We start from the raw sequence: 27,729 nt of genomic DNA on the forward strand, positions 1-27,729 counted from the left end.
TATATTTTCCAAAAAGAAGTAAATCCTATAAAGGTTCGTTCTTCTCTAAATTGATAAGAGCAGCTTACAGATATTACGATACTTACGAACCATTTTGCTTGAACAAAGTGCTCTTTTTAATATAAAATTTCCTTTATGGGAAAAAATTAATTCTTATATAAGATAAAGATCTTACATTTTATTAAGGATACCTACTAAGAATAAAAATATTGGAACACTGAGTTTTAAGAAAAGAAAATTAATTGCATAGTCTATGAAGAATCAATTAATTAATAAAAAATCTTTATAATTATATTAATTAGGTAAACATAAATTCTATTAAGTCCTGGTACGAAATTGATCATGTTAAGAACCTTCAGCCTAGCTGAACACTTATTAGGTATACCATAAGTCAAACTAATAATTTTATTAAGGTAATAAAAAAAATATATTATAATTTATTTATATTTAACAAATAATAGGCACGTTTTAAAATTGTTTATTTAGACATCCAATTCATATTTATAAACGTACGTCATTATGAAATTCAGGGAGTGCGCGTGCACAAGTCAGGATGGACATATTAAGATAAACTGATGTTGGGTAAAACATATTGTTCGGGGGCATCTATCGTAACGCGATTACAAAATGGTACAATAATGTCATAAGACGCATATCGGTCGAGTGGGGTGGTCTGGTAACCAGGTGGCGACAAATCTGGTCAGTGTTGTATTGCTTAGTGAATGTGCGCCCGCGTCACTATCGTGCAAAAGTCGTAAGTGTTTCTGCTTCACGTAATATTTACTTATTGGCGGCAATTTATTTTGTATAAGCCAAGCGATCGTTATAAGAGCAAAGCGATTTTACATCATATACAAGTCGACTCTTTTATCATTCATAAATGTATCGATTCGTATATTATAGTTCGGCAAGGTGTAATTGTAAATGAACATGGATTTAAGCATGATCGCGCGTTTTTTAGAGTATTATTTAAATCGTGCTTATTTGTTCAATTTAAGTTTTTTAATAAAATTATGCATTAAATAATAAGTAATAACACGTTAATCTAATATTCTAAGATTAAACTTGAACTTCTATAATAATCGTATAGTAATATATAATATGTAAAATTATTAAAATTTATTAAACAATATAGCAAAAAGCTCGAATAAGGATTTTTTGGAATTAATCCATTTGTGATATTTGCTATACATAATTGGGTTTTGTCATTAAACACCGTGATTTAATAATAATCTTAATCAATACATAACTACATACAGTTACCTACCAAATTGTATAAAAAGATATTATGAGAAAATTAAAAATAGCTTTACAAAACAAATATTACCAAACGTGAAACTGTTTTTATTCATATAATTTCGCATAATTCCTCAAACAAAAGTAAATTTTGTGTTGATCTGACGGAATTGTTCAAAACATACTATCAAATCTAAACTAAAAGAAACGAAGCTTTGCTGGCATTGACACTTAGGAAGGTTAATCGTGTCAACGACACGCCGTGATCATTTAGCCCCTATATTCGTGCTAAACAAGCAACAAAAACATCTAGCAACATGTTGCACAGTTGTTGGCAACACTGCTTGTTTTTTCATCCATTTAAACATGAAAATGATACGATAATTAAATCCGATATGTTCATAAGAGTAACCTTAACTATCATTATGACACAATATTGAAATTATTTCATTAAAATGTTAATACGAGTATTCTGAATTACTCTTGCATTATTCGAATGCCAGGATTTACACAGAACTCAACTCGATAACAGCGCTTTTTTCATAGAACGCTGTCAAGATCACTTTATTATTCCTGTAAAACCTTTCTGCCAATTTGCCTGGACTCCGTTGGAATTCCTAGTATATCCATATAGTCCATCTCTATATCCACTGTATCTCGTTAAAACTCCGTACCGTTGTTTTAAACAATTAAAGAAGCATAACGAACTTATTCGAAGAGATGCGCTTGGGCTGAATATTCAATTTTTCAGGAAATGTGTTAGCTAGATGTGCTTAATTATCAGTTCTAGGTAAAGACCTGCATGACTGGTGTGAATTAAATTGATAAAAGCATTTCAAGTCACAGTTAATTATGAACGAGCGTGGTCACGGATTTCTCGAAATGAAGCTCTACATTTCGTTACAATGAAATTATATAAGTTTGATCACAAATAATTATTTCTTTATTATTACTATATCTCTCCATAATTAACGGGAGCACCAGAAGAGAGATACCCCCTTCATAGGAAGACTTACGTAGGGACACAAGTCCAATACGCAGATGTCTTTTAGATTACAAGTGGTGAGACTTTATATTAAAAAAAAAAAAAATTTAATATTAGGTTAGGTTATATGTACAGCTTAGAAATAATTTATAATGAACAGCAAGGCCTGTATTTTATAACTCTTTAACTTTCATTTGTGGTGAATGTATTAACAATTACACATTTTACAAGAAATATTTATGTAATTTATTTAATTTATTGGAAATATAAGTAATGACCAAACTTGAAAAATCGGCCATTTTAACATTTATAAAATAGCAAATAAGTTCACCGTCTAAACATAATGTTCATGTATTACAAATCGAGGTTTATAAAAACATACTTAGAACTAGTTAAAAAAGTTGTTCAATATAAAAATAGGATTATAAGAATATTGTTAAGCGACCTTCCTAGCAGGGGTTTTAGCTGAAAAACAATTCAAAAGAAATCATTCGATTCACTTAGCCAAATCCATACTGACCGTGAACTTACTTCCGTATTTCACAATTTTGACACGAATATATTTGAATAGAAGGGAATCTATAGAAATATACTCGAGTACAAATTTGGATATTGGTAGTGCTTTAATTTTTGTATTTTTACATACACTTCGAACTTTTCATTTCAATAGTTTTTTATTTCATTTTTTTTTCTTTGGCAATACGTATGTGATACAATTTGAACAACAATAAATAATAAAGTATAGAAAGTGGCACTTAGGGATTTGAATTATATATACCTTGGGCCTTGTTTTATAAATATAGATTTGCCGCTGCAATTCTCCTGCTTTTTGATTTAAGACCGAGGTCCTCGCTATCGCGTCTTTTTCGATACTCAACTTCAACCTTTCGTCTAACACCTAGCCTCCTGGCCGCCCGTTTTTTTTTTTATGTCACAGTCGGCAATGGAGCTGGTGGGTCGCCTGATGGTAAGCGCTACCACCGCCCATGAACATTTGTATAGGCATAAGGTCCATTACTTTTTCTATTATTAAAAAAAAAACTCATTATAAAGCATTTCAATGCTAAATTTAACATCAAATTAGAGCATTTGCTTTCTTTATATCTACAAATATACAAGCAATAATCTATGATTTACGGTGGCGTAATTAATTAAGAGAAAATGAAATAACTTCCTACATAATTGAAAGGATCAATTATCTATTGTTTCCACGAAATAAGAGCTTGACAGAATTACGGCAAATAAAATTCTATTTTGTTTATAAATGATAAATAACTAATATTGTATCGAATGACCACAGCATGATATCAGATCGTGGAATAAGAAATTTATCACCTGCCTATTTAAATATTAATTAGTGTGGATACGTATCTATCTACAGGATATTGATTTCTTGTGAAGACTTCATTCACCAATTAATTAATTCACATCAATATAAATCTAGAACAAGAATCTTAATGGCTCATATTATTCGGTTGTAGTTATCTATCAATATGTTATTTATTTATAAGCGGTGTGTCATCGTAAAAATATTTTATGTTTATACATTAATTTTTTAATAAGACACATTTCAAAAGAAAGTTGAAATCGCACATCATAATCATCTGCGTACACACAAAAGAAAATCGAAACATTACCAAGCCATAAAACGAAACAAATATTCAGTCTGCTTGGTTTTAAAAGTTTATATAAATTAAATACGAAGTCAATAACAAAAACATCTCGCTCTCGTTTTAAGTTACGATATTATACATGTGTAAATAATGTCTCGTGTTGCATATCTCATTGATATTCGTAGGAAAAGCGTATTTATTTTATGAATATAAAACATTCATTTGTTCGATTTCATTGTAATGAAATATATTTATACATTTTAATTTAAAAATGTTCCCATTTACCTTACATGTATGATTGTATTGGTTGAATGCGTGGGTAATAAGATTTTCTCCCCCGCTATTACGGTATACCACATTTGTGATTAAATTGACTCTTATCTGTATGTTGCCGTAAAACTGTAAAAACTGTTAGATTACAATTTAATTCGAGAGTTGGTAATTGTCGAAAAATTGTGATCCGTAACGCTTGCGTGACATTTATCGTATTAATTTTCGTTATACTAAAATGCGAATACTAATAGTTGTGAGTCTGATGCAGATTTCAGAGTCTAACTTTATAGTTTTTCAATAAACAGAATCGATAGATCATTTACAGAAAAATAATTAAATTTTCGTTAAATTGTCGCTAAAGGTATATAGGGTACAGATCAAAATTTTTCGACGGATTTCAACCTCGCGGGTAATATTATTATCCAACTGTGCTAACAATTTACGGTGACATAGGCATGTGCTTAAAATGAAATATCTGATTTGGTTGTACTTCATTTTATACTCAAGATTGTTATCTTCGTTATTAATTCTGATTATATATTATTTAATCTTGAGGTAATACACCTATAAAGAAAACAGTAGATGAAAATTGATATTAAAAACAATCATAAATCTGTTTGCGAATTCAGTTTCAATTGCTTTTATAATAATAGGGAATAGACGGAACAGAAATATGATATTATAGTTGAGTATATAAATGCCCTTTGGATAACAAATTTTCTGGAAAGATCCATCTTGATATGTGATATCGTTTAGACTCCAACCGCTATCAACGGGAATATAATATCGTATCTTTTAATACACAAATCAATTGAAAGATACAATACAAAACAATATAAAAACAGTATATTTCTAACATACTTTCACTTTATTAGTGTATTGGACAGTAATATGTTAATATAGACCTAGTTAAGACTCAATGCGTGACAGTTAAAGTGTATCATTTTTTATCATCACATCGCCACGTAATATTACAGCATTACAATGAGTCATTTAATCAATTAAGTGGAATAATTTACTTACTGAATGCATTTTTTGGGGCAATATCCTAATACAGTTTTAATTGTTGATATTGTTAATCAGACCAAATATAATTAAAACTAACGTAAAATTACTGTTATATTCAGGCGGCTAACAGTGTAACTTAACATCTTGTCGTTATATTTTTAAACGTTTGTAATCAAAATGTATTGACATTAATTAATTAAGAAATAACACTTCTCCCAATTCCGTTCACAGAGTAAACAATATGCACACGGAATGTTCCATCAACAACAAAAAAACTTTCGTATGCGGGATGTAGTCGTAATCGAGTGAAATTATTCTAACTGCCGTCTTACTTTACGTAACGCTTCCGGATATTGAGACTGCGTGCGCGATGATTAAAAAGAACTTAGAGTATCCAATTATTTTCTTGTACAATAAAACGTATGTATGCCAGTAAATATTATCACATTAATAATATAGACTTTCATTAAACCAAACTTATAAAGAATTCAAAACCACTCTCAAAAATAAACGTATATTTGAACAATGGATGTAAATTTGGTGTTCATTGATATATTCAATTATCTGAATCCTAGTATTCTGACGGCGCACAGTGGGGTGGACACATAGCGATAAATTCAATTTCGACGAACTGCATCACGCATGGCGCATACCTAGTTAATACAAGGGTATATCTACTGTTTACATTTTGGTGTGATGATCGTTATTAATTTAGTTGCGATCTATGAATTGATGTAATTCTTCAATAATTTCTATGCGTAATAGACACGTTAGTGCTATCGCAAAATAAACAACAGTTAATTCAGCTTACTATGTGCATGAATATATGCAAACATGTAATCATACGTGAAATAAACATTCGCGCGAAACTCTCCTGCGGTGTGAACACTTTCTCTGAGCAGTGTTACCTGATGTTAACGTCACCAATGACAAGGCGCGTTAATTATTTCTTTTGAATTGAATTCCAATGCAATAGTGATGCTTTATTTATTTTCCGTTGCGACGTGTGAGAGATGACAATGATTTCATATTGAAGTTGCGTTTATTGAACAATGAGCTTAATGAATGCATGGCATTTTTATTTACTTTGGGAATTTCAGTTCTCTCAAATGGATATACTGCTCATTTTTTTACGTAATACGAGACACACTAGTATTCGGGTTGTATTAAATCACTAATTATGTATCAAAATAGCGTTGTATAAAGGATTGGTGGGTGCGAATTTATAACAATATATCTAAACACTTTCACTTAATTACTGCATACCGCAATTAACACGTGCAGAAAAAAAACGCAACGCTGAATTTATCGCATCATAATTATTGCCTTTTGGCTACTTAGTCGCTGAGTGCTAACAAGACGCGTAAACAATTAGAATTGAGATAATTTATTATTATGCGACGTAAATGTAACAAGCTTTGCGTAATGTTACATATACAGTTTACAAATAATCGACGGATTGCGTCGCGGAGACAAGTTTCAAAAATGTGTCACCGATCGTGTGGGCATTAACATACATATATTTCCCGAATAAAAATTTCACTCACTGCGTCTGACAAGAAGCTGATGATATTAGTATTGTACGCTTGTCAATAAATTGCCTTGCGGATTATATGCTATATAACTGCTTTATGCTATTATAACTGCTGGTGAACAGATTTACATCTTTCATTATGCATAAGCTTTTGGCAAAAGCGTAGTCTATTATGCAGGGAAGGATTATCCATATCGCGTAACCCTCACTATTGACAGCTTAGCTCAACGTATTTCGAATATAATATAGCTACATGTGTTAATATCGCATTAATAGAACGAATGTCACAAGTACTCACGAGTGAAGTCATATATCCTTCGTATAAAACTAATTAATTAACGATAGAAAAAACTTTGATAGATAAATTTAATATTATATGCCCGCGTTGGTTCGAAGAAATTTCAAAGCATAGTGAATGGAAAAAATTAGCGTGAGTATCTCATATCGTTTTCCAGTAAAATATCACAGACAACGTATACTGGTACAACATTTATAAAGTTAAATGACGCACATAGAATTTAAATTTCTATTTAATTTGCATCCAGTCTGATTTCAACGCTAACCTCAATTACAGTGGTATTTATTGGAATAGTCATTCATTGTAAAATTGTTTTACATTTGTGTTATATAAGTACTTAAACATACTTCATTTAAGCAATAAGAGCGGTTATAAATTTCGAATACCAGTTCTCATATCATAATATTAATACTCAATAACAATTAAGCCGAATATATTTACCATGATGTTCTGTTTTAATGAGAATATTAGTGAAATTGTTTTTAGTGTAATCCTAGTTGACCTTTGCTGTGTATTTTAAGAGCTTTCGAATTTTAAGCCGTGCAAACATGCTTTCAATTTAACATGTTTCAATAGAGATTTCGTGCGATTTTTTTAATAATTTCTATGCAAATAAAAGCTTTGAAAACAAATAATATATCGAAGCTAGTTAGAAAGCGTGACGATTACTTTAAAGAGGACAGTACTCGCTGGATCAACCGGAATTCCGCGCAAAGAAATCACCGATTCTATATCGTGATAAGTGTATTACATAAGAGCATGGGTTCTGTGATAAAAATCTATATTCAGTTACGATTATAAACCCTTTACGAAATTATAATTAACTTACGAAACGATAAAAAATTGCTCAAATGTTATATAATCAGGCGCCACATTAATATCAATCGTCCGTCGCACGACTCGACTTCCACATTCATATCAAATAAAAAATAAGAAAATATACTGTTTAGAAAATGGTAGTATCTACAACTATTCGCTAATGCATCGTCTCTAACACATTTAGACCATACCAAACCACCTAAAATTTCACATATCAAAATAATATTACAAATTGAAATTTGTACATAAATTATCAATAATATCAACACTATTATAAATTCGAAATACGTCCTGCAACGTTTTACTACGAATGCATCCCATCTCACAAATCCCATAAACGTTTCATGGAATGGCAGATATTTGTTTTAAAAGCTTAACAGCGTAATCCGCACTATATAAACGAATTACCTGTAAATCTTCCACGCAATGCATTGACATACTATTTCATTTGAGGTGAAATGATTTATCCATCTAATGTATAATCCAATAAATAAATTGTAAGCGTATTAAATTCGATTCTGATATTAGGAAGTATATTTGTAGATATGTCAGTGCTAAAGTTTAATCCTTTGATAAATAGTGACATGACCGTAATGTGTATTACATGAGAAACACTGGCAAACCAAAAAGTTGCCCGTGTGGTGAATTATGGTTTGAACACCTATAGGAGGCCTATTTCACTGTTGGGGCAACAAATATAGGCTGTTCGATGAATAAGTATTAAACTAAGTTAAGGACAATTTAGATTATAATGTACATAAGTTTTCACTTTAACCCAGTCGTAAGTGCTACAGTTGCGTGATTTTTTAGTTCAAGAAACCGGTATATTTTGAGGCAACATTATAACATATGAACCAACGCAATATACTTATAATTATTAGGTTCGTAACAGTTCTTTACATCGAAGGTGCAATTCATTCAATTTGTCATCAAGATTATGTAATTACCTTACCTAAATCTATATTTGTTCTCGTATGAATACATTAAAACACATCGATGATGAAATTATTTTTATATCACGACGATTTAAATGCATTATCATTACGAGCAATTTTATGCAGACGTTATATTTTAAATGTTATATTAGATGCATGCTGAAAAGAAATTTAAACTTCACTACACAGCTCTACCCACCTTCACTAACAAAGTTTTATGTTCTGTTATGTGCATGAGATTTATCAACTTTTCTAAATTCTATTTGAAACTAAAGAGCAGTAACACCATTACGACCTCGCACATTAGCAAGGACGGGCGTAACAGAGTGGCTTATCTAGTACCTAGTAGTTAAAGATTAAACGTGAAGTAGTTCTAGACTCAACTGGGTACTATCACGCCTACTGATGTATTCAAGTGTATGCCGTTTCGTCAGCATCGGTACCATTGCATAATAAATTGAACACCGTGATTCATATCTTAACAAACCGGTTTGAAATGGCATGAGCGTATCATTGGGAACCGATATAATCGACTCAATTTCTTAATTTGTATTGCTGGAGATAAGCCGAGGTATTAAGGTCCCAGCGCTCACAAATTAATCCAAACACAGCTATAATAATATCTCTCAACGCGGTATTTAAATGTAAAGACGATAATAAAAGGACATAATTACACGATGACATAGCATAGTTACTCCGAGTTCAACCCAGCCCCATCCCAAAGCTTCGTGGAAGTAATTATTTGTAATTTGCTTCCTACATCCGAACAATTATACAAAATCGATAGAATGCACTGTCGCCACCTGTGTGGCTGTGTTCCATCAGATGTATATGATAGAACGAATCGAGATATAATAATAAAATCAAACACAGTCTCGTAAGAGTTTATGATATTGTATACGAGATTTAAATTTTTGTTTAATACATATTTATAAAAAAAAAATTATTAAAAGATTTCCACGATAGCTATAATGAATACTCATATTTTAAATGGAAATGCTGTGTGCATTTATATTCAAATATATTACATAATTTCTTCATATAAATGTCCTATGCCTTAAATAATATTTTAACAAAACTGCAACCTAGTCCTACGTACATATAAACAAGAAATTGTATCATAAAATATTTGATTGGCATATTACAAACAATTACCATGATCGGGTTGCACGAACTCATTATTATCTCGGTATATTTAATAACTATTAATTAAATTAATTAATAATATGCATACAAATTAGTTACTCCACATACCTAATTGTATCATGTAATTTTTGTTAATCAATTGGTGAAATGAAAATATCACCTCGTCCTACCTTTTAATAAAGCTTTGATAATACTTATTTTCATAACATAAATAGTTTACATGCTTACAAAATTGAATTAGTTTATATTCTAACATAAATTCATACACGTGTAAAAACTAATTAATTAAATGCTTTGCCTTTTGACTCTATTCCACTGAAGTCTTAAGCTGGATTTATTCATATCCTTTTAGCGAATGACGACGCATTTAACTTTATAAAAAGCAACAGAGAGCTCAGCTCCAATAAAAAAAAATCCTGTTCTGCCATCGCAAAGATTATGATATGAATTCAATATTGGAAATGGTTTGTTACACGTGTTTTATGATATATGTTTTCCAGAAAATGCGGATTATAATACTATGCTTCGTCCTGGGCTCGGCTTGGTGCAGTGAACAGGATTGGCTTCCTATTGTGCACAAGCCACCAGCCGCCTATCCCAGCTACAGTCCCTCGTCTGATCCGGCGATTGATTCAAGGTAATTGAGGAAATAAACAGTATGCGAATATTTAAAACTGAATATGGTTCTATTACAGAATGAGCGTTGTTGAAGAGTAACCTCAAATTATTTAAATATGAGATGAAAAAACTTTATAAAAGTAATTATACTACCACTTTAAAAGGTAATAAACATATACAGGTAAATGTTTCATCAGTATAGACTATATTCGATGGAAGCAACCGACATTGATGCATACGATGATATTGACTGCGTACCTGCGTGGTAGATAACGTCTGTACTGTCCTCTATTTTGCGCTTTTGGGCGTTTATATTAATCATAGTGAACATAATAGCATGTATATATACACTATACATATCGCTAGACGCGTCGGCTATCCGAATACCAGGAATCCTTTACGATGAAGGGTATTACAGCGTTGTGAGCTACTAATTGAAACGGTCCAAGTAACATGTATACAATACCAATATTAATCGATATATGGCGATATCTGCCGGTGATTGAAGATGTTATATCCTTGTGTCAATCACAGTAGATTGTAATATGCATGCATAAGTTTACATATTAATATTGCGTCATAAACACGTGATATGACACCAGAGGCAAATTAATCGTATCACGAAATATAGGTATCTATTTATTTTTCAAATAAAGGCTAACTTTAAAAAAAGATGTATCTATTTAGATTTTACAAAACTTACATTAAGGAAATTGTACTATTTGTGTCTATTTATTGTTTATAGGAACATCCAATAACAGAGCTTGTTAGCAGAAAAAGTAATAAAAATCGAAAGTGTATATATATACCTACTTTACGCCTGTATAACTTCAGTTTGATTATTTGATTTTGGGTTAATTTACGTACAATTATTTTTTTAAATTGTTAGTACGCGAACCCACGATGATATCTAGAAGTATTATAAACCATAGTGTTAAATGGAAGTGGCAAAATAATACATAAACACATAAATTGTTTCAGTTCCCAGCTGAGAATCCTCAACAGGAGACCATATCAACCTGCAGCTTCATACGACACTAACAAATTTACTGGTCTCTTCAAACCAGTGCCGGTTACCGAAACGGACTCGTGTAGCGTTTATAAAGTGTCTATGAACCAGGAATTGTTCTATCAATATTTGGAATACGATACAAAACTCCCCGATCTGAAGGAGTTCACGCTCTGCATGTGGAGCAAATATCACAATCATTCCGCTGATCATCCATTGTTTTCCTATGCTGGTAAGATTTATTAAACATCTATAACATTAAAAAAATAATATAAAACGCAATGTATTTTTATGAAGATATTACGCTATTACATGTAACGAAAACATTTTAACTCATCGACGCGCTATTTAATTTGATTTTGAAGCAATAAATACGTTCAACAAGTAAAATTGTGGGATCACATAGTTTCGTAATTATTAATTAAAAAAAAGTGATAGAATGATATGATGAATATGATAGATACACAAAGGTTTTATAGTTATCATTGTTTATTTATGAGTTAAACATTTCGCTGGGTCTTAATTTTCGTTACACAAAATATGTTTTTAACACAAAGAAGAGAATGTATAAGTAAGGTTAGGTTAGGTAACTGACAGTTCAAGTAAATAATTATTTAAATAATTTATTGATAAAAATACAAAAAAGAAATTCTTATTTTAAAAGAACTTTACTATTTATAATATTGCGCAATGTCCAATGAAATAGCGGAGTATTCTTATGTTGAAGTAGATGTTTTAAAATCCGTGAAACATTCGAGTTGAAGTAAGAGTTCCGAAAACGGAACCTTAGGTCAACAAGATTCAATATAGGAAACTTGATAATGTAAATTTTGTCAATCTAAGGAATATCGTATTCAAACGAAGCTGGCGAAATACAGTTTTGCATGTTTGAGATAGATGCACGGAAATTTTATACCTTTTTATAAATTTATAAACCGATTTTTATTGCTGCGTAGTTGATTACAAATATAGAAGGTATCATTATATAGAATTAATAATATGATACCACGGTATCAAATTAAAATAATTGGGGATACAGTACACTTATTGATATCAAAATTAACATGAATGTATACATTTATACATATAATAAAACGGTAACGATATCGTTTCAGTACTCAAAAGATTTGTTCTAAAGAGTAATAGTTAGGTTAGGTTAATATAGATGTTTTATAGACTCTGTAAAACAACGGTTTGTTATTTATTTAGAAAGAAATCAAGTGCAAAAGTAAGAAAATATAACAAAAGTGAGAAGGAAAATAAATTATATTATAGTCGATCTAGTCGGGAAGTGAGAGGGGGTGAGATTTTAATTTCAAAAAAACGGGTTTTAGGTTTAAACAGCTCAATTACAGGTCCCGTGGGAAAAAGTCTTTTACCCATTCAATTTCAGGTCAGTAAAAATTTGTCCTTTATGTCATAAATACACATTTACTTATTTGTTGTGTGTCTTTTTTTTGTACGAAACTTTTTTTATTGACGTAATATAGTTTCCCTTTCAAATATGCTATGTCTCTTCCTTTTGCAACTGGTTTTATTCAACTATAAATTTATCAAAATCTATTTGCACTGCACAGCCATCATTGTCACTAAAAAGATTTTATTTCTAACGTACCACAACGTGATAAAAATATTCAAATTATCTTTCATTTTACATATTTAAGCGTACACGATAAAAATAATTACGTGTAACATCATGAAAAGGATTTTTCTATATCCATCCCGTTCATTTTTCAACCTAAGTTTAATGTCATTAACAGGAGCATTGAAAGAGCGACGTACAATCAGTATAAATGAGTTTTAATTAAATTTTAAAACGATTTGGTATTTTAAATTTAACAGCGCTCGTCTTTCAGAATGAAACACGTAATATCCGGTTTCGTAATTTTTATATCAGTGTGTTTTACGGGTCGTTTTTTAATAGTTTTCTCTTTCGATTGGTAGCAATTATTGAAAGCTTATGGCTATTTGCAAAACAGACATGAAATTTCCAATTTAATCTATTGAGTAGAACTGAGCGCGAGGGCGGGCCTCCATTTTAATCCCTTATTCTAATCCTTGTTATAATAACAAATCTACCTCTTCAAAGTTTATTTGTTTGCATTAAAAGTAAAGTAGATAGTTATTGTGAAGTGTTTACCATTTGAACATTTCACTAGAAAATACAGAGTGATTATCTAAATAAAGAAAATATGTACTAACATGAAGTAGCTAATTAAGTAATTATGAAACGTTATATTTCGCGTGTTTTGTAAAACAAAATACAATATAATATTATTATTCATCCTATAACGATCATAACTAGTGTGTAACGCTGGATTTCAATATCGAAATCTCATCCGTAATCCGTGGAATAAAGATGATGTTTTCAATGCATGTTCACTTTTGATCGCTTTACCATTCTTACACATATGAATAAGGAAGCAATGTACAATGGACTATCTATTCTAATCTGTGGATTTCGGAAATCTTTGCCACCAGAGGACGTCCCAAACCCAATTACTAAAAAATAAAAATAAAATATTCTTGTTTTGATTTAAAAAGTACCCTAAGTAAGTGAGAGTAGTAAGTTAATAAGTAATAATATATTTCTTGCTTTGTTTTAAAAAGTACCAAAAGATTGAACATGCATTCTCGTATAATTTCTATTGCTACTGTAGTTAGGTATACACAATTCATCCCACACGAAATCAATATTGTACAAAAATATGCCATGAATGTTTTATTATATGCAATGGTTTTAATATATATTACAGTTGAATCATTGGAATGAATTGTTAACTTCATCCTATTGTTGACGGAAAACAAAACAAATAAAAACAAAAGCGTGTAAAATAATAATGCGTATAAATACATATTCTATAAAAGGAAGGCGTATTTATTTTTTAGTGAGAAAATATGAAAAAGCTTTTTGTTAAATCAATTTGTATTTTAACCTATAGTTTCCTTTATATTTAAAATTTGTCGTGAATTTTTTAAGCAATATTTAAAAAGATGCCAACTTTCATAGTTCTCCTTTCGCGCAATTTTTCTTGCCATTTCAGCCACAGTTTTTCCTTCACGTATTCATTGATACTGTGTACCTTAAATATGTAAATCGATTGCTGTGTATTTCATTTCGATGTGAGAAAATTATTTCCCATATTTGCTTTATGTTCGTTTGAAACACGGATGGTCAATTTTCAAATCTCTCTACGCAATTCACATTCATATACAAAGGGTTAGATTCCTTATATTGAAATATCCCTCTTACATTGTTCGAATATGGAGTTCGACTGGAAAATATTTTTCACTATTAACTTGCAATATTGCTAAATTCCAACCTTTCGACAGCGCAGTGGTTGTATTTTGTCAAAAAAATCCAATCCCAATATATCGAAATTATTGTTTGGGTGCTTTGAATTTAACAATGCTATACACGTGATACCTAGACGGGAGGGCCAGAACAAAACATTTCATGAAAGTTCGACGCATACCTACATAGAACTGTATCAGTCACTCCCTTTGTTCCCATGTTTTTATTAAAATGTTTTTATTTGTGATTAATAACAAACCTCAATTTTGTTTTATTAGTAAAATGCATAGTGTCACTTCTTTTCAGTTGACGACAATCCTAAAGAGATTTCGGCATGGATCTCAAATACAAAGGAGGCGAGTTATTTCAGCATGGCTGTACACGGACAAACATTCTTCCGACTCAACTACCCTATTAAATTGAACACGTGAGTCAATTTCAATTAATTATTGTAGCAATAAATAGACACACATAACGTTACAAAAATATTGTTGATGTATTTTATATGAAAGCGACTGCCTTCTTCATGATGTAAAAAAATCTTATTCGAGAAAATATGGTTACTTATATATATTATACTACTATATATACTATATATATTCCTTCTACCTAGGAATCCTTACATATTATAAAGAATTGTTTATTTCGTTTCCTCTGGAAGAGAAACTTTCAACGCAGATGCACGAGTTTTCATATCTATGCGAATTGGATATCTGTATTAACTTACAGACAGGAATGAGAAAATCATAAAAAATACGAATATACTGCTCGGAATACGAACCAATGTTCTCAAAATACATATTCTCATGAAACACATGTAACAAACGACAAACATATCTGAATATCACTAATAGAGCTGAAAATATTTGTTCAAAATTCAACATACGGTTTCTACGTGACGAATTAGTATCCAAACATAATTCTAACAACACTGCATTCAGTTACCCAGAAATGCTGTGAATATTATCCGAAAATCAATAATCGGACTGTGCATCCGTAACGCGTGAAATTCGATACTACGATTCATGGATTGAAACGTGTTGTTTGTGCGTTATCTGTTCGGTCTGAGTCGACTGAGATTTTGTTTCTGAGTATTTTGTTCTTAGCGATATCAAAATTACGTATAGCTGAATTGAGTAAATTAAAGATGCCCGAAGTATTCGATCTAATCAGATTTTTGTCTTTATTTAGTTACTCGTGATTGATTTTTGAGTGGGGATAAAATTAAAATCTTAACATTGACATAAATGAGTATCATTTTTTTACTTATAATTTAGAAGTTCGGGCTTATTATTATTGAATGCAATTATATACAAATAAAGAATATTATTCACTCGGATTGTTTTATTTGTACATGCTTTCAACTTAAAATTCAATATGAAAGTGTATGTAGAGAGTATTCGTTTGAACGCGATTGGATGTACGTGACGCCCGAGTGCTATATATTCTGTGCTTATTTTAATTCAGTAGTATAAAATTATAAATTGTACTATTTTACACACAATACAAAGTGCCGAGCATTACCTCCATGTTATTAATTTTAACTCACTGACCTGATCATATTATTTAATGAAAACTAAACCTTAAGGACGAAATTTACGGAACGTTATAAGCCGAGCTTGGAAAATCTACTCTTAAGAGTTATTTTATTTACAAAAAATGTTTTATTAAATGTTGATTGTATGAATTATCTATAACAAAAAATACTAAAGATCTAAAGATCTGTTCTTCTCACGTATCAAAAATATAGCTGCTTTTGTAGTATTGTTTGTTAACTTTAACACTACTCACTTAAACTAACTATTAGATAGATCGTATGATGTAATATATTAACGCTCATTTATACATTTGTTATGATCTGCGTACCTATGGTAGTGTTTTCTCAGTAACGCCGTAATTGTAACACCGAAACAGCTATTGGATAACATCAAATCTATCACTACATACTATAAAGCAGTCGCTTCCCGCGCCTCTCCCTATGTATGTATTTATGTATGTATTTATGTATGTATGTATGTAGGTATTTATTCCGAATTTAACGCATGCGAAACCGTTGACGAAAGCTAGTATAATATGTACAAATGGTGTGTAAGTGATACACAAGGCATTACTTTATAATTGGTAGTGTGTGAGGCATATATTGCAATGAGTAAATAATTTTATATCCAAAAAATATAACACGTTTTAAATCTACTTTATCACAAGGAAATAATATAATGACTCATTAAATAGGCACTAACTGGATTGTAATTATTAAAGTTAACATGCCACTTATTTTATACAATGCCTCAATATCTACATCAATTGTAAATTAATTGATTTTTTTTCACGTAAACACTGAATACGTATCGTGTATCCTACCGCCATACATCAGTGACATGCTTCTTAAAAGAAGGTATATTTTCTCATCTACTTTACCAAGGAGACTGGTAACTCAAACTGTAATAATATTTGTAGGCTTTTAAATTTAATGGCCGTTCTTAGGTATAGAAATCAATACAATGTACGCTCAATAGAGTTATGCAATATAGATGTCGTTTTTGATGTGAAAGTACACGCCTCCGTATAATAAAGAATTTTTATGTTGTTTTTAAAAGATCCGATAATTTAAATTATATATACATTACAGCGAATTTGAGGCACGCGTTTTACAAAAGATAAAAGTTATTAAAGATAAATTTTCCGAAATGTGTGCAACACATATTAATACATAGATTACATTAAGCTGTGATGAGATATATTGTAATTAAAGCTAACACTTATTTTTATAATATTATTTTTGCAATAGTAACATCATTTTAAAGATAATAATGTATACATTTATGGAGCTTGGTTGGAGTGTTTTATTATTATTATCATGTAACTGTTGTACTCATTTGTGTATTTAATTGCAATTTAAAATTGTACAAACGATAATTTAATTAATTATCTTTCATTAGTATTTGATTAAGAAATAGGTAATATATATATCATGAAATTTCAAAGGTTATTGGGCTTATTACATGTGCAGTATTTGATACATGTGAAAGTCTACAAGAACCAAATGTGTTTCATATTGGGCTCACTTTTCATTATGTATAAGTATTATCTATGGTTGTAAAAATATGTTTAACATTATATTGTGTTTACTCCGTGTTTAAACACGGAAGAAAATAACTCGAAATATCAGTATAATGCCCTTATTTTATTATAATAACTAATTGTATCACTATTGATTCTCATCGAGAAGAATTGAAATATATTTGTAGAGGTGGTTTTGGACGGAGATATAAACTTATATAAATAATCATTCAATAGATGTCAAATATACATTATATTATGAATTGATAATAATAACAAAATGTCAACGAATTTTGACAATAATGCTATGAAGATATGTCGTACATTTGGAAGTATGTATTCAAACGCTCTGACTATTTCCATTGTGTTGCAGAGTAGCTTAGCACAAAATACCAAATCTGTTTATGTACGCCTTGCGACAAATGACAAAACAAAATACCCAATAACCTTTGATAATTCAGTTCCTATATTACCTAATACTTCTGTTTATTTGTCATGTACACAGCATGTATTTCTCTATCGTTATTTAATAGCTCCAACCTCAGAACTTACCATTATATGATTAATCAAACCTTGTAATGAGATTCAAATCCCCTATCATCCTATTCAAACCTATTGTTGCATATTTTTTCGGCGTTTATTTGTGTTTTCTACTACACATTTACATAACCGCCATACTTCGACTGTAAATGTCTACTTGTTTTGTGTAATCAAGTTGTATTATTCTTATCTAATTTTCTCTCATTAGTTGCATTGAATAGTGCTTCATTCATGGCACATCTCATGAATAATTTATTATTTTGTAATAGTGGTCGTGCATTGTTAGCATTCCTTCAACATTATTTATAGATGAGTTTCAATCAATAACTAGTGGCGTGTACCCATTACTTTTAAAATCGATAATAAAAAACATAGGAAGGATATGACATATTACTTTGCAAAAAATATTTTTACGTCAAGGATATTTTGTAATACAGGATATATACTAATTGCAACAACGTTGCATAATAGTCGGCCGATTTGCAAAACATATCGACCGCTTTGAAAAATCCACTACGAAATGATTATAATTTTGTCATATGTACAGTTGATTATGTTATTTTGAATTGCGAGCGGATGTTACGGACAAGAATTTTTCGGACGGCTTTTAATATCGTGAGTTAAATTATAATCATACTGTTTTTACAATCTTACAGCGACATGAACACATAAATACTAATGAACTAAGCTAACAAAGTTGCTCGCTCTTAGTACAGAATGCAATGTATTAAGGTTTACCACTGTTTCAGCCTTTTATATATTATATGCCTTTTAAGTATATCCTTATTAACAACTACTACGATATTCTTTGTTCTAATTAAACGACATTTGAACTTTGACTGGACAATTTAATTAAATGACATTTTGTGGTGGTACATCTTACTTTAATAGTGAATAAGTATTTATGAAAATCGTTCATGATTTCTCTAGTTTAAATGCATTATTGGCTGTTAATTTTAAGCAAAAAGCATATCCAGTCCGCGAGCCATGCGTAAATTTTGTCAAATATTTCTACGATAGTTAACATTAGTGAAGGTAATCACAAAGCATTGGTTGAGCAGTGATGAACTTGGAAGTACGTACAAAGAGATAATAATAATAATTTGTCGGCTTAAAATAAATCCACTTTCTTGAAGCAATTAAAAAGGTCTAGTCACCAGAACAAATGTTAGTTTCACACCATTGTACAGCCAGCTGACGTAGAATTCCCCACCCTACAACCACCTGACTTTTTAATTTCTTCAAGACATTGAGCCAACTGTGATCTGACAAGTTTTCAAGTAGGAAATAATGACTTGATTTTTTTTATATATTTGAAGATCACCACTGGTCAACCCGCCGACGGAACTGATTTTATAATAACTAGGGTATAATTTAGAACATAATATAATAGTCCGTAAAATTTTCTGGCTCGGAGACCAATAAGCATTCTAGATCTAATCTCTAATAAACTACCTGATTAGTTTGACAGTGTAATTTATTTTACTGTTTTAGGTTGTAAATATGCAGCTGGTCGCCACATGACTTATTATTTTTTTATTAATATTATAAATGCGAAAATGTGTTTGTCTGTATTTTAATGTAATAGTGGGCAACTGATCTGGTGGTTCGCCTGCAAGCTATCACCACCTCCCTTGAACATTTGCAGAGGTAAGGTCATAGCAAATGCATCGCCCGTTTCAAAGGGGTAAATGATAAGGCATGGATTGACGACGGAAATAAAGGAAGGGACTGAGAGGGGTGAGGAAAAGGATATGGGCCCCCGGCTTCTCTACCCACGAAACGAAACACAGTAGCAGGCTACTGCTTACACATCGATCTTACGTGGAGACGTGGTAGTTTCCCCGGTGCAAGCTGGCCCAATTCGTGTCGAAGTGTGCTCGACTCAAGCTTTGTTGTCTTTCTTTCACATTGCAACGGGGCGATTTTATGATATGATTTTTGTGTCTTGATTTATTTTAGTTTATTTTATTTTACATCTGATTCCCATTGGAATTTTTCTTTGACTACACGAGCTTTTGTTTATATGTATTTTTAAGATTGTGATTTATACGTCAAATCAGTGAGTGGAAATTCTATGTGGTGTCCTCCTATTGACTATATATTACTACACTATATATTACTACACTATAACTAAGGTCACTCCTTATACTTATTTCACATACTTACCGCTTCCAAAGCCTGTGCGAACTCCAATCAAGTATTTATTTAAACACAACCAGCCTATCTTATTCTTGACACAAATTAAGAGTTATATCAGTGAAAATCATTTTTGAATAATTTTCAAATCAAATTCCAAATTTGAGATTGGGACCGCCGATAGTAAGTCTGTTCATTATTTTTAAAAACTTTGTGTGTGATGTAAAAAAAAATAAAAATAAATAACGTTATAACCCCGTCTATATAGTGCGTATGTTATATTTCGCAGTGCTTTCAAATGATCTCGCAAAACTAGCAAAGTTCTAAATAGCGTTTTCGACCATAACGGTGCTTTAGCACTGAAGCAGGAATCGAAAACTTTACTAACTTTACATCCAATATTCGCTAAAGCCAGTGCGCTGTATAAAATATTGTGCATTTTAACCGACGTTCCCAGAAACGAAGGAAAGAATTCAATTGGACTGTACATTTTTTATTATTGTTACTACTTAACACAGTGAGTTTTCAACCGATTGTCATGTTATTTTCATGAATGGTAGGAAATTGTAGTCAATTGGTTCCATTTTAGAATCTAGTGTGGTACCTCCATCCCCAGGAACATTGGTGACTATTTGTTTTTTTTTTAACTTCTATTTTATGAAAAGAATTATTTTAATATGCATTTGCATAAGACACATTTTTTGTATTTTTTTTTTTATTCTATTTATCCTTTTTATTTATACTTTTTTATATATTTATTTATCCTATTACTGAAGCTGCGATATCTTGTGACAATATGGAAAGTCGTATAATTATGAAAAAACTATTATTTACATATGTAAATATTGAGTACTGTAATTATAAAATGAACTGTATGAAAACGTAATCGGTTTGTCACTTTTCAAGTTTCTTGATGCGTTTTAATCTTGGAGGGTAGATTACAAAGAAAATTATACTCGCGCACAATAATACATGTATACTGCTTTGCAATTATGGATCGAAATTTTATCCCATCAGTAATTGTGTTTTCTCAAGAATAACACCCACAGAAAAACATTTGGTTAAAACAAATCATAACGAAAATTAAAGGGGTGTAATAATTAAAAACTCTCGTTAATCTAAGCCTTTATATGCTTATAATTAAAATTAGATTCAATAACTCTAAATGCCATATCTCAATGTCCAAGTAAAATTTACTCAGATTGTGTGTTCTCTATTGGAACAAAAGAGAAGATGGAATATAAACTGCTGGTGAAATTTGCTTCGTAACTTTACTTGGCTATCGTGAAATTGGCCCTAAATCTATTTATGTTATAATAATTTTAAACAAACAAGAAAATAACAATTTTATAGTCGTAACATTAATAAATTTGGAATATAATATTTAATTTTTACCTACCACTACAATAGAATCAGGAATTAACGCTATGAGAATCAAAATTATGTAACTACGGTTGATTAAATATATTAAGGATTACATTGTTTTTACTACGGAACATACTACTGTAAGCGCTTCATCACTACTGAAACTGCCTACTCACAATGTAATCACTATTTCTCTACTTGATGAAACTGACTACGTCTACTTTAAATGACTAAATCGGATTCCGCTGGGTACATCATTTTTCAATCGTGGATCATTTACTGTGGTGGCTTAGCTGGGGACCTAAAATCAGGTTTTCGTTATTATGTACATAAAATATAATAAAAATACTAAAAAATTAACATAGCTAACGGAATGTCAAAATAAGGACTAAAATTATTTTATACATTCGTAAAGTCATACCTGGCTCTTATATTGATAATGCATTTTAAAATACTTAAATATGTAAACAAAATACAATAACAAAACTTGATAGTTCGTCGATTATTTTCCAAGATCTACTTACCGTTTCCTGCGAATAGCTGGTTTGCGGACCAACTTATAATTTCGCTTAATTCGAAATGCACCACGTCGGAATAACCTTATACCCTTAAAAAAACAATAAATTTATTCATAAAGTTCTTATAGTGTCTTCTAAATCTGTTGGACGGATCGGGCTGAAATTTGGCATGCAGATAGATGCAATGACGTTGGAATCCGCAAAGAAAGGATTTGACAAATTCTACCCCCAAAGGGATAAAATAGCGGATAAAAGTTTGTACCATGAAAATTTATCAAGACCACGCGGGCGATGCGGCGGCAAAAGCAGTGGTGAGGACCTCTGACATAAGTTCGAGAAGTCGAGGTTCGACACCAGGCGAACGTGCAGGAAATAAATTGATTTTTCAATTTATCTGCGCATGTGTAACGTCACCATTGCTCAAAATGATGACGGAAATGAGACCGGCATGTCCAAGAATCAAAATTTCGACGATATGTGACATCTGTCATCCCGCACATGGCCAACGTGGTGGATTGAGGCCTAAACCCTCATAGGAGGCCTGTGTCCCAGCAGTGGGAACATATATAGACTGACGATGTTGGCGAAGCTGCGGGCAACTGCTGGTATTCTATTTATCATGAAATTGTTGGAACTTCCTACATACTCTTAAAACTAACTCAAACAAATAACGTTTATAAGCAAACTAGTCTGCGTTTAATCAAACCAAATGCTTATTACTTATTACGCACGTAGTATTGTGAACTTTGAAACGGATAAGGAATTAAGAAGCACAACAGGGTCCCCTGTTTATCCCTTAAATACCCGTTAGAATAGAAACGTTTATAAACTTAGATGATAAAAGGCACGTTCAGTACACGCTATATAAACCGCTAACGATTCATCTGATGCTATTTTAAAGTAGAGCGATCCTTTCAATATTGCTATTAGATAATTAAATGAAGGCATTTTTAAAAACGATAACAATGAATGGATCAATTAACTAATCCAATAAAGGTTAACATGCAATTACCTCCTAACATTCCATTTAAATATTTGAGTATTTAAATAAAAATAATTTATTACACTACGGATACTTTCGCTGGTTTTATATAATGTTTACTGATGAAGTCCGGAGTAAAAGGTAAATCAATAAATAAAAAATATATTGCATAGTCGAAGTGAGTAGTTTTGTGATGGGAAACCCTCCGGGCTCTTATACAAGGTTAGGTTTCTTATACAATTCATATAAACGGAAAAATCTGTCCGAATTGTAAAATTCAGAATTGACCCTCTAAATCCTCTAATCAACTACACACATTTCCCGCATTGAATGTACCAGGAATATAATAAGCTAAAACAAAGTATAGATGTCTCTAATTTATTTAGCTATCCCAAAACAGTACCCCACGCCTCTTTTAAAAAGAAGAAGGTCATCGGCTGATTATTTTGCATTTTAATGTTAATATTATTTGAAAAAAAATTTATATTTCCACTATCATAATTGTTACAGATGGTATCACAGCTGTCAATCTTGGAATGGAAAGACCGGTGAATGGCAAATATGGATCAATGCAGAACGAGTTGGTAGAGGATTCCATAATAGAGTAAGATTTCAATTAAAATCCTCAGTTGAGAGATATTTTCAGAACCATTAAAATAATACGGCGTATTGTTTACAGCTCGTCGGTCATATCATAAAGGGCGGGGGTACTGTGATAAGTGGTCAAGAGCAATCACTGCTGTACAAAGACGACGCTTTGGATGCAGTTAAAAGTAAGTACAACAAAATAATATATAAAAAGCTATTTCATAAATTATTTAACTCATTTTTTTTGTTGTTTAATATATAGATCAAGTCGGTCTTATTGGAGAGATTACCATGCTTCAGTTATATCATGTAGCGTTGACAGCTGGTAAAGCTCACAGAGATCATAAACATCATCACGCGCATCACTTCAAACACGATGGTTCTTTGGTAGAGGTTTCTACGGAAGCTGTTACAGAACCACCACCACCAGAACCTACACCTATTGGTAATGGACACTTCCTCATCGGAGGACAGTTACAGAAGCCTTCCCAGATTAATCTCGCAAGGCCAGATCAACAAAATATGGTTCCTTTACCGCTAGCCAACGGCCTTCAATATCAACAAGATTTCGGCAACGGGCTATTGGGCCGTCCAATCTTGCCCGATCATCTACTAAATGGTGTTCAACAAATTCCATCAAACCACATCGGAGCCAACGTTGCCCCATCTCAAGTACCATTAGTCGGACTATCGTTATCTAGTTCGCGTTATCCAAATAGGCCACTGGGACCAACTAAAGGGACATCAGTTGTACTATCGAGTTCTCTACTAAACCCGGCAAATGTTCAATACATTGATGACACCGTACCACATAATTTATACAAGAGGAATTCAAATAAACGTGATAAGCGTGACAATCCTGAGAAAGAACTAATTGAAGAAAGAAGTTCAGGTACCGCATTATACATTATGTATGAATCTTAGAAAGTTATGGTGAATATACATAATATATACTTTCAGGCAAAAAAGATAAGCGTGGACTTGTGGCACTATCGGATGGATCGATAGTAGATGAAGCCTTACTTAGTACTGATCTTATCGACGATAACAAAGAAGACGAAGCTCTGTTCCAGCAATCATTATTAAATGGATTAGCTGGTGTCGTTGGAAACTTACCCGTGCAAAACTTACAAAAACAAACCGTAAGTATTTAATAACAAACACACATAAATACAGAACACGTCACAAAATAAATAACTTGTGGAAACACTTCACTATTTTTATCAATTTTGTTCTAGGTGGATGAAAGGGAGCCAGCAGAAGCCGAAGTGAAAGCTGTTATGAAAGTTTGTAGTGGATGCACTACTGAACCTTTTAAGAAAGTCTTAGTACTTTCGTGGAGGTCTACACCAAAAAAATTACACAGTGGAGCCCATTACTACAAAGGACTACCAATTTGTAAGGCATTTTAGACTTACGGCTGCTATGTTGGGTACAAAATTATAATATACTTCTAATATTGCTAGACAATAAGAATAACATATCATAATTATCTAAATTCTTCGAAATAAGTAATTGTCAACTAGAATGTAGAATACTGACCATATTTTCTAAATATATTTAGTCTTAATGGTAAACATAACATAAGTAGCACTTTTAGACAGATAACTTGCCATTGTATTCCATTGTAATTATTTATTGCAGTACTAGACTAATTTTGTACATTCCTATTTTTAACATATAGGGTAGTTATCTACGAAATTGGTAGGTTAAATAGACTAAGATACTTTAACATTGAATATTATATAGATACTAAGAAACATTATTTGTGTCTTTCATTTAGTAACATGTATCCCAACGCTGACCAACGTAACAGTTAGTATTCTTAATGCAAATTCAAATTATTTGCACTGAAAATGACTGTGCATAAAATTATGAGAATTTAATAAAATGATATAACGCCTAGTTTTCACCCCTTTTCTGCCTACCTTGCTCTTGTGAACATGTTGCGATAGATGATCTGAATCAATCTCTGGCTCACTAAAGTAAGTACTTTGCTCCTAAAACAATTAACTTTAGTGAATTGTTGGCCGTGTCTGAACATTCAATTTAATTACAGGTAAATATAGTAATTTGGTTTCCCGGATCGTATTTTATTTGTTTAAATTAAAGTTGGCGCATCCTTAAAGATATAGTATAATTTTATTATTTAACTCTTTATACTAAAACTTACCTCTAAGTTGGCAGCGGAAGAACTGGTTGCGGCAAGAGCCGGCAGCCTTACCGATCCCACACCAAGGGCCCCAGGGAATACTCCACCGTTTAGATCCTTGGACTCAAAAAGACGGAGCACTGATCGGTCACGTATGTCACGTAGATGAGCCCTGAACAATAGAGTAATAAGTTAATTCCGTGTTATGGTTTTGGTCTTGAAGAAAATCAAAAAGGTGGCAGTTTATGATAAGTTCAATCAAGACGTCTTAAATAAAAGGTTAGATATGAACCAAAAGAAGCCGTACATACGGGGGATACCGGATCATTTAATTCAGTAAAATTTAGCGATTTCCTGATATTTGCATCCATGCAAGTGTCTCATTTCAATAAGGATTATGTGGGACTCGATACTAGAAACGTTAACACACCAAGTACAGGTGTACATATTGAGCCAAACGTGCTCTTGGTATGGGGAAATTCTCCCAGACTTTGTGTAATCTGGACATTACCTAAACTTTTTTCAAATTTCAAGAGTGTATTGGGAACTTTGATTAGATTTTGTGTAACTTCGCCAGTGTGTGTACCTAACACACTACTAAACAAAAAGAGGTCAATATTTTGGAACATTTTGTCATGAATGGTCTTGTTAACAATACAAACGTTTTATATCGGGTCTTTTAAATTCTATACAATAATTGTAGAAGTATGAAATTTATTAAAAATAATTTTGTATTACATTTTGGTCCCGTTTTATGGAATCGATTAAAAAATGAACATCTTACGTATAGACGAGCTTGTGTCAAAGTCTAGCGAAGTGCAGATTTATAAAAATTTAATACTTCACAAGAAAGCTTCATTGAATTTTTATATAAAACAAGATATTTACTGAAACTATCAATATTCGTATCGATCGAATCCATTGATCGATTTATTCAGACTTGATGGCTGTTGTTTACAATTTATGTTTAGAAATACTGTCTTAGTTCGTTTTTGTTTATCTTTTATACTTTCAAATATATGTAAACTGGTAAATATCAGATTTCCCGCTTTAAAATTGTCCACGTATGTTAACTTTGGAGTCGAAAAAACAATTGCTGTTCTAGCATTTTCTTTTTTGTGTTTTTGCATGTGTCGTTTGTGTCGTTGCGTGTACCTACTTCCAGATCATATGACCATATTAGACTAGATATTTTACTTCAATAATCAATCCATTAAACTTGTTGATTATTATGACAAAAGATGGTGTGCGTGTTTTTGTTTTTTTACTGAGAGCACCTTATTTTTTCAGTTATCGATATTTTATTTTAAAAGGTGATTTTTAGGTGTGTTTTTTGTACGTACATGGATTGCCGACTTCCGTAATTGTTTCGGTGCTAATTTGTTCGGATTTCTTGTCATTTACTTTAAAACGTTAGATTTGGTGCATTAAATAAGGGTATCTTTAAAAATTCTGCTATGAGACTTAAAATATCACTATGTAAATAAAAATCCATAAACACACCTTATGTTAGTTTTAAGGCTTGCAGATGGCTTAAACCAAATCAAAACCGAATTTAGTGTCAGGATTTACATAGATTAGGAAATATGCAGATAGACTAGTATAAATATCTTTGG

The 27,729-nt window shown here is 31.5% G+C and overlaps 2 protein-coding genes across 14 annotated transcripts in view; one reads left to right on the top strand and one right to left on the bottom strand.

Annotated features, from left to right (window-relative positions):
- Positions 1–27,729, bottom strand: part of LOC119835496 (coiled-coil domain-containing protein AGAP005037) — a 139,714-nt gene that overhangs the window by 28,564 nt on the left and 83,421 nt on the right. For all 13 annotated transcript variants that reach the window (XR_005288054.1, XM_038360369.1, XM_038360366.1 and 10 more), the window contains 2 exons: positions 26,135–26,285; positions 25,890–25,961 (listed from right to left, as the gene is read on the bottom strand). Coding sequence is in view for 12 of the 13 variants with exons in the window: in XM_038360369.1 (XP_038216297.1) it covers positions 25,890–25,961; positions 26,135–26,285 (223 nt within the window). In the remaining variant the exon portion in view is untranslated. The remainder of the gene's footprint in view (positions 1–25,889; positions 25,962–26,134; positions 26,286–27,729) is intronic.
- On the top strand, positions 606–25,726 carry LOC119835498. The gene is made up of 9 exons (XM_038360373.1): positions 606–754; positions 10,348–10,484; positions 11,447–11,706; positions 15,076–15,196; positions 23,884–23,977; positions 24,053–24,146; positions 24,224–24,853; positions 24,922–25,103; positions 25,200–25,726. Exons 2-9 carry the CDS (start codon positions 10,351–10,353, stop codon positions 25,371–25,373), a joined length of 1,689 nt encoding a protein of 562 aa, XP_038216301.1. The 5' UTR covers positions 606–754; positions 10,348–10,350; the 3' UTR covers positions 25,374–25,726.

Source organism: Zerene cesonia, chromosome Z (genome assembly GCF_012273895.1).
Source record: "Zerene cesonia ecotype Mississippi chromosome Z, Zerene_cesonia_1.1, whole genome shotgun sequence".
NCBI classification, from domain to species: domain Eukaryota; kingdom Metazoa; phylum Arthropoda; class Insecta; order Lepidoptera; family Pieridae; genus Zerene; species Zerene cesonia.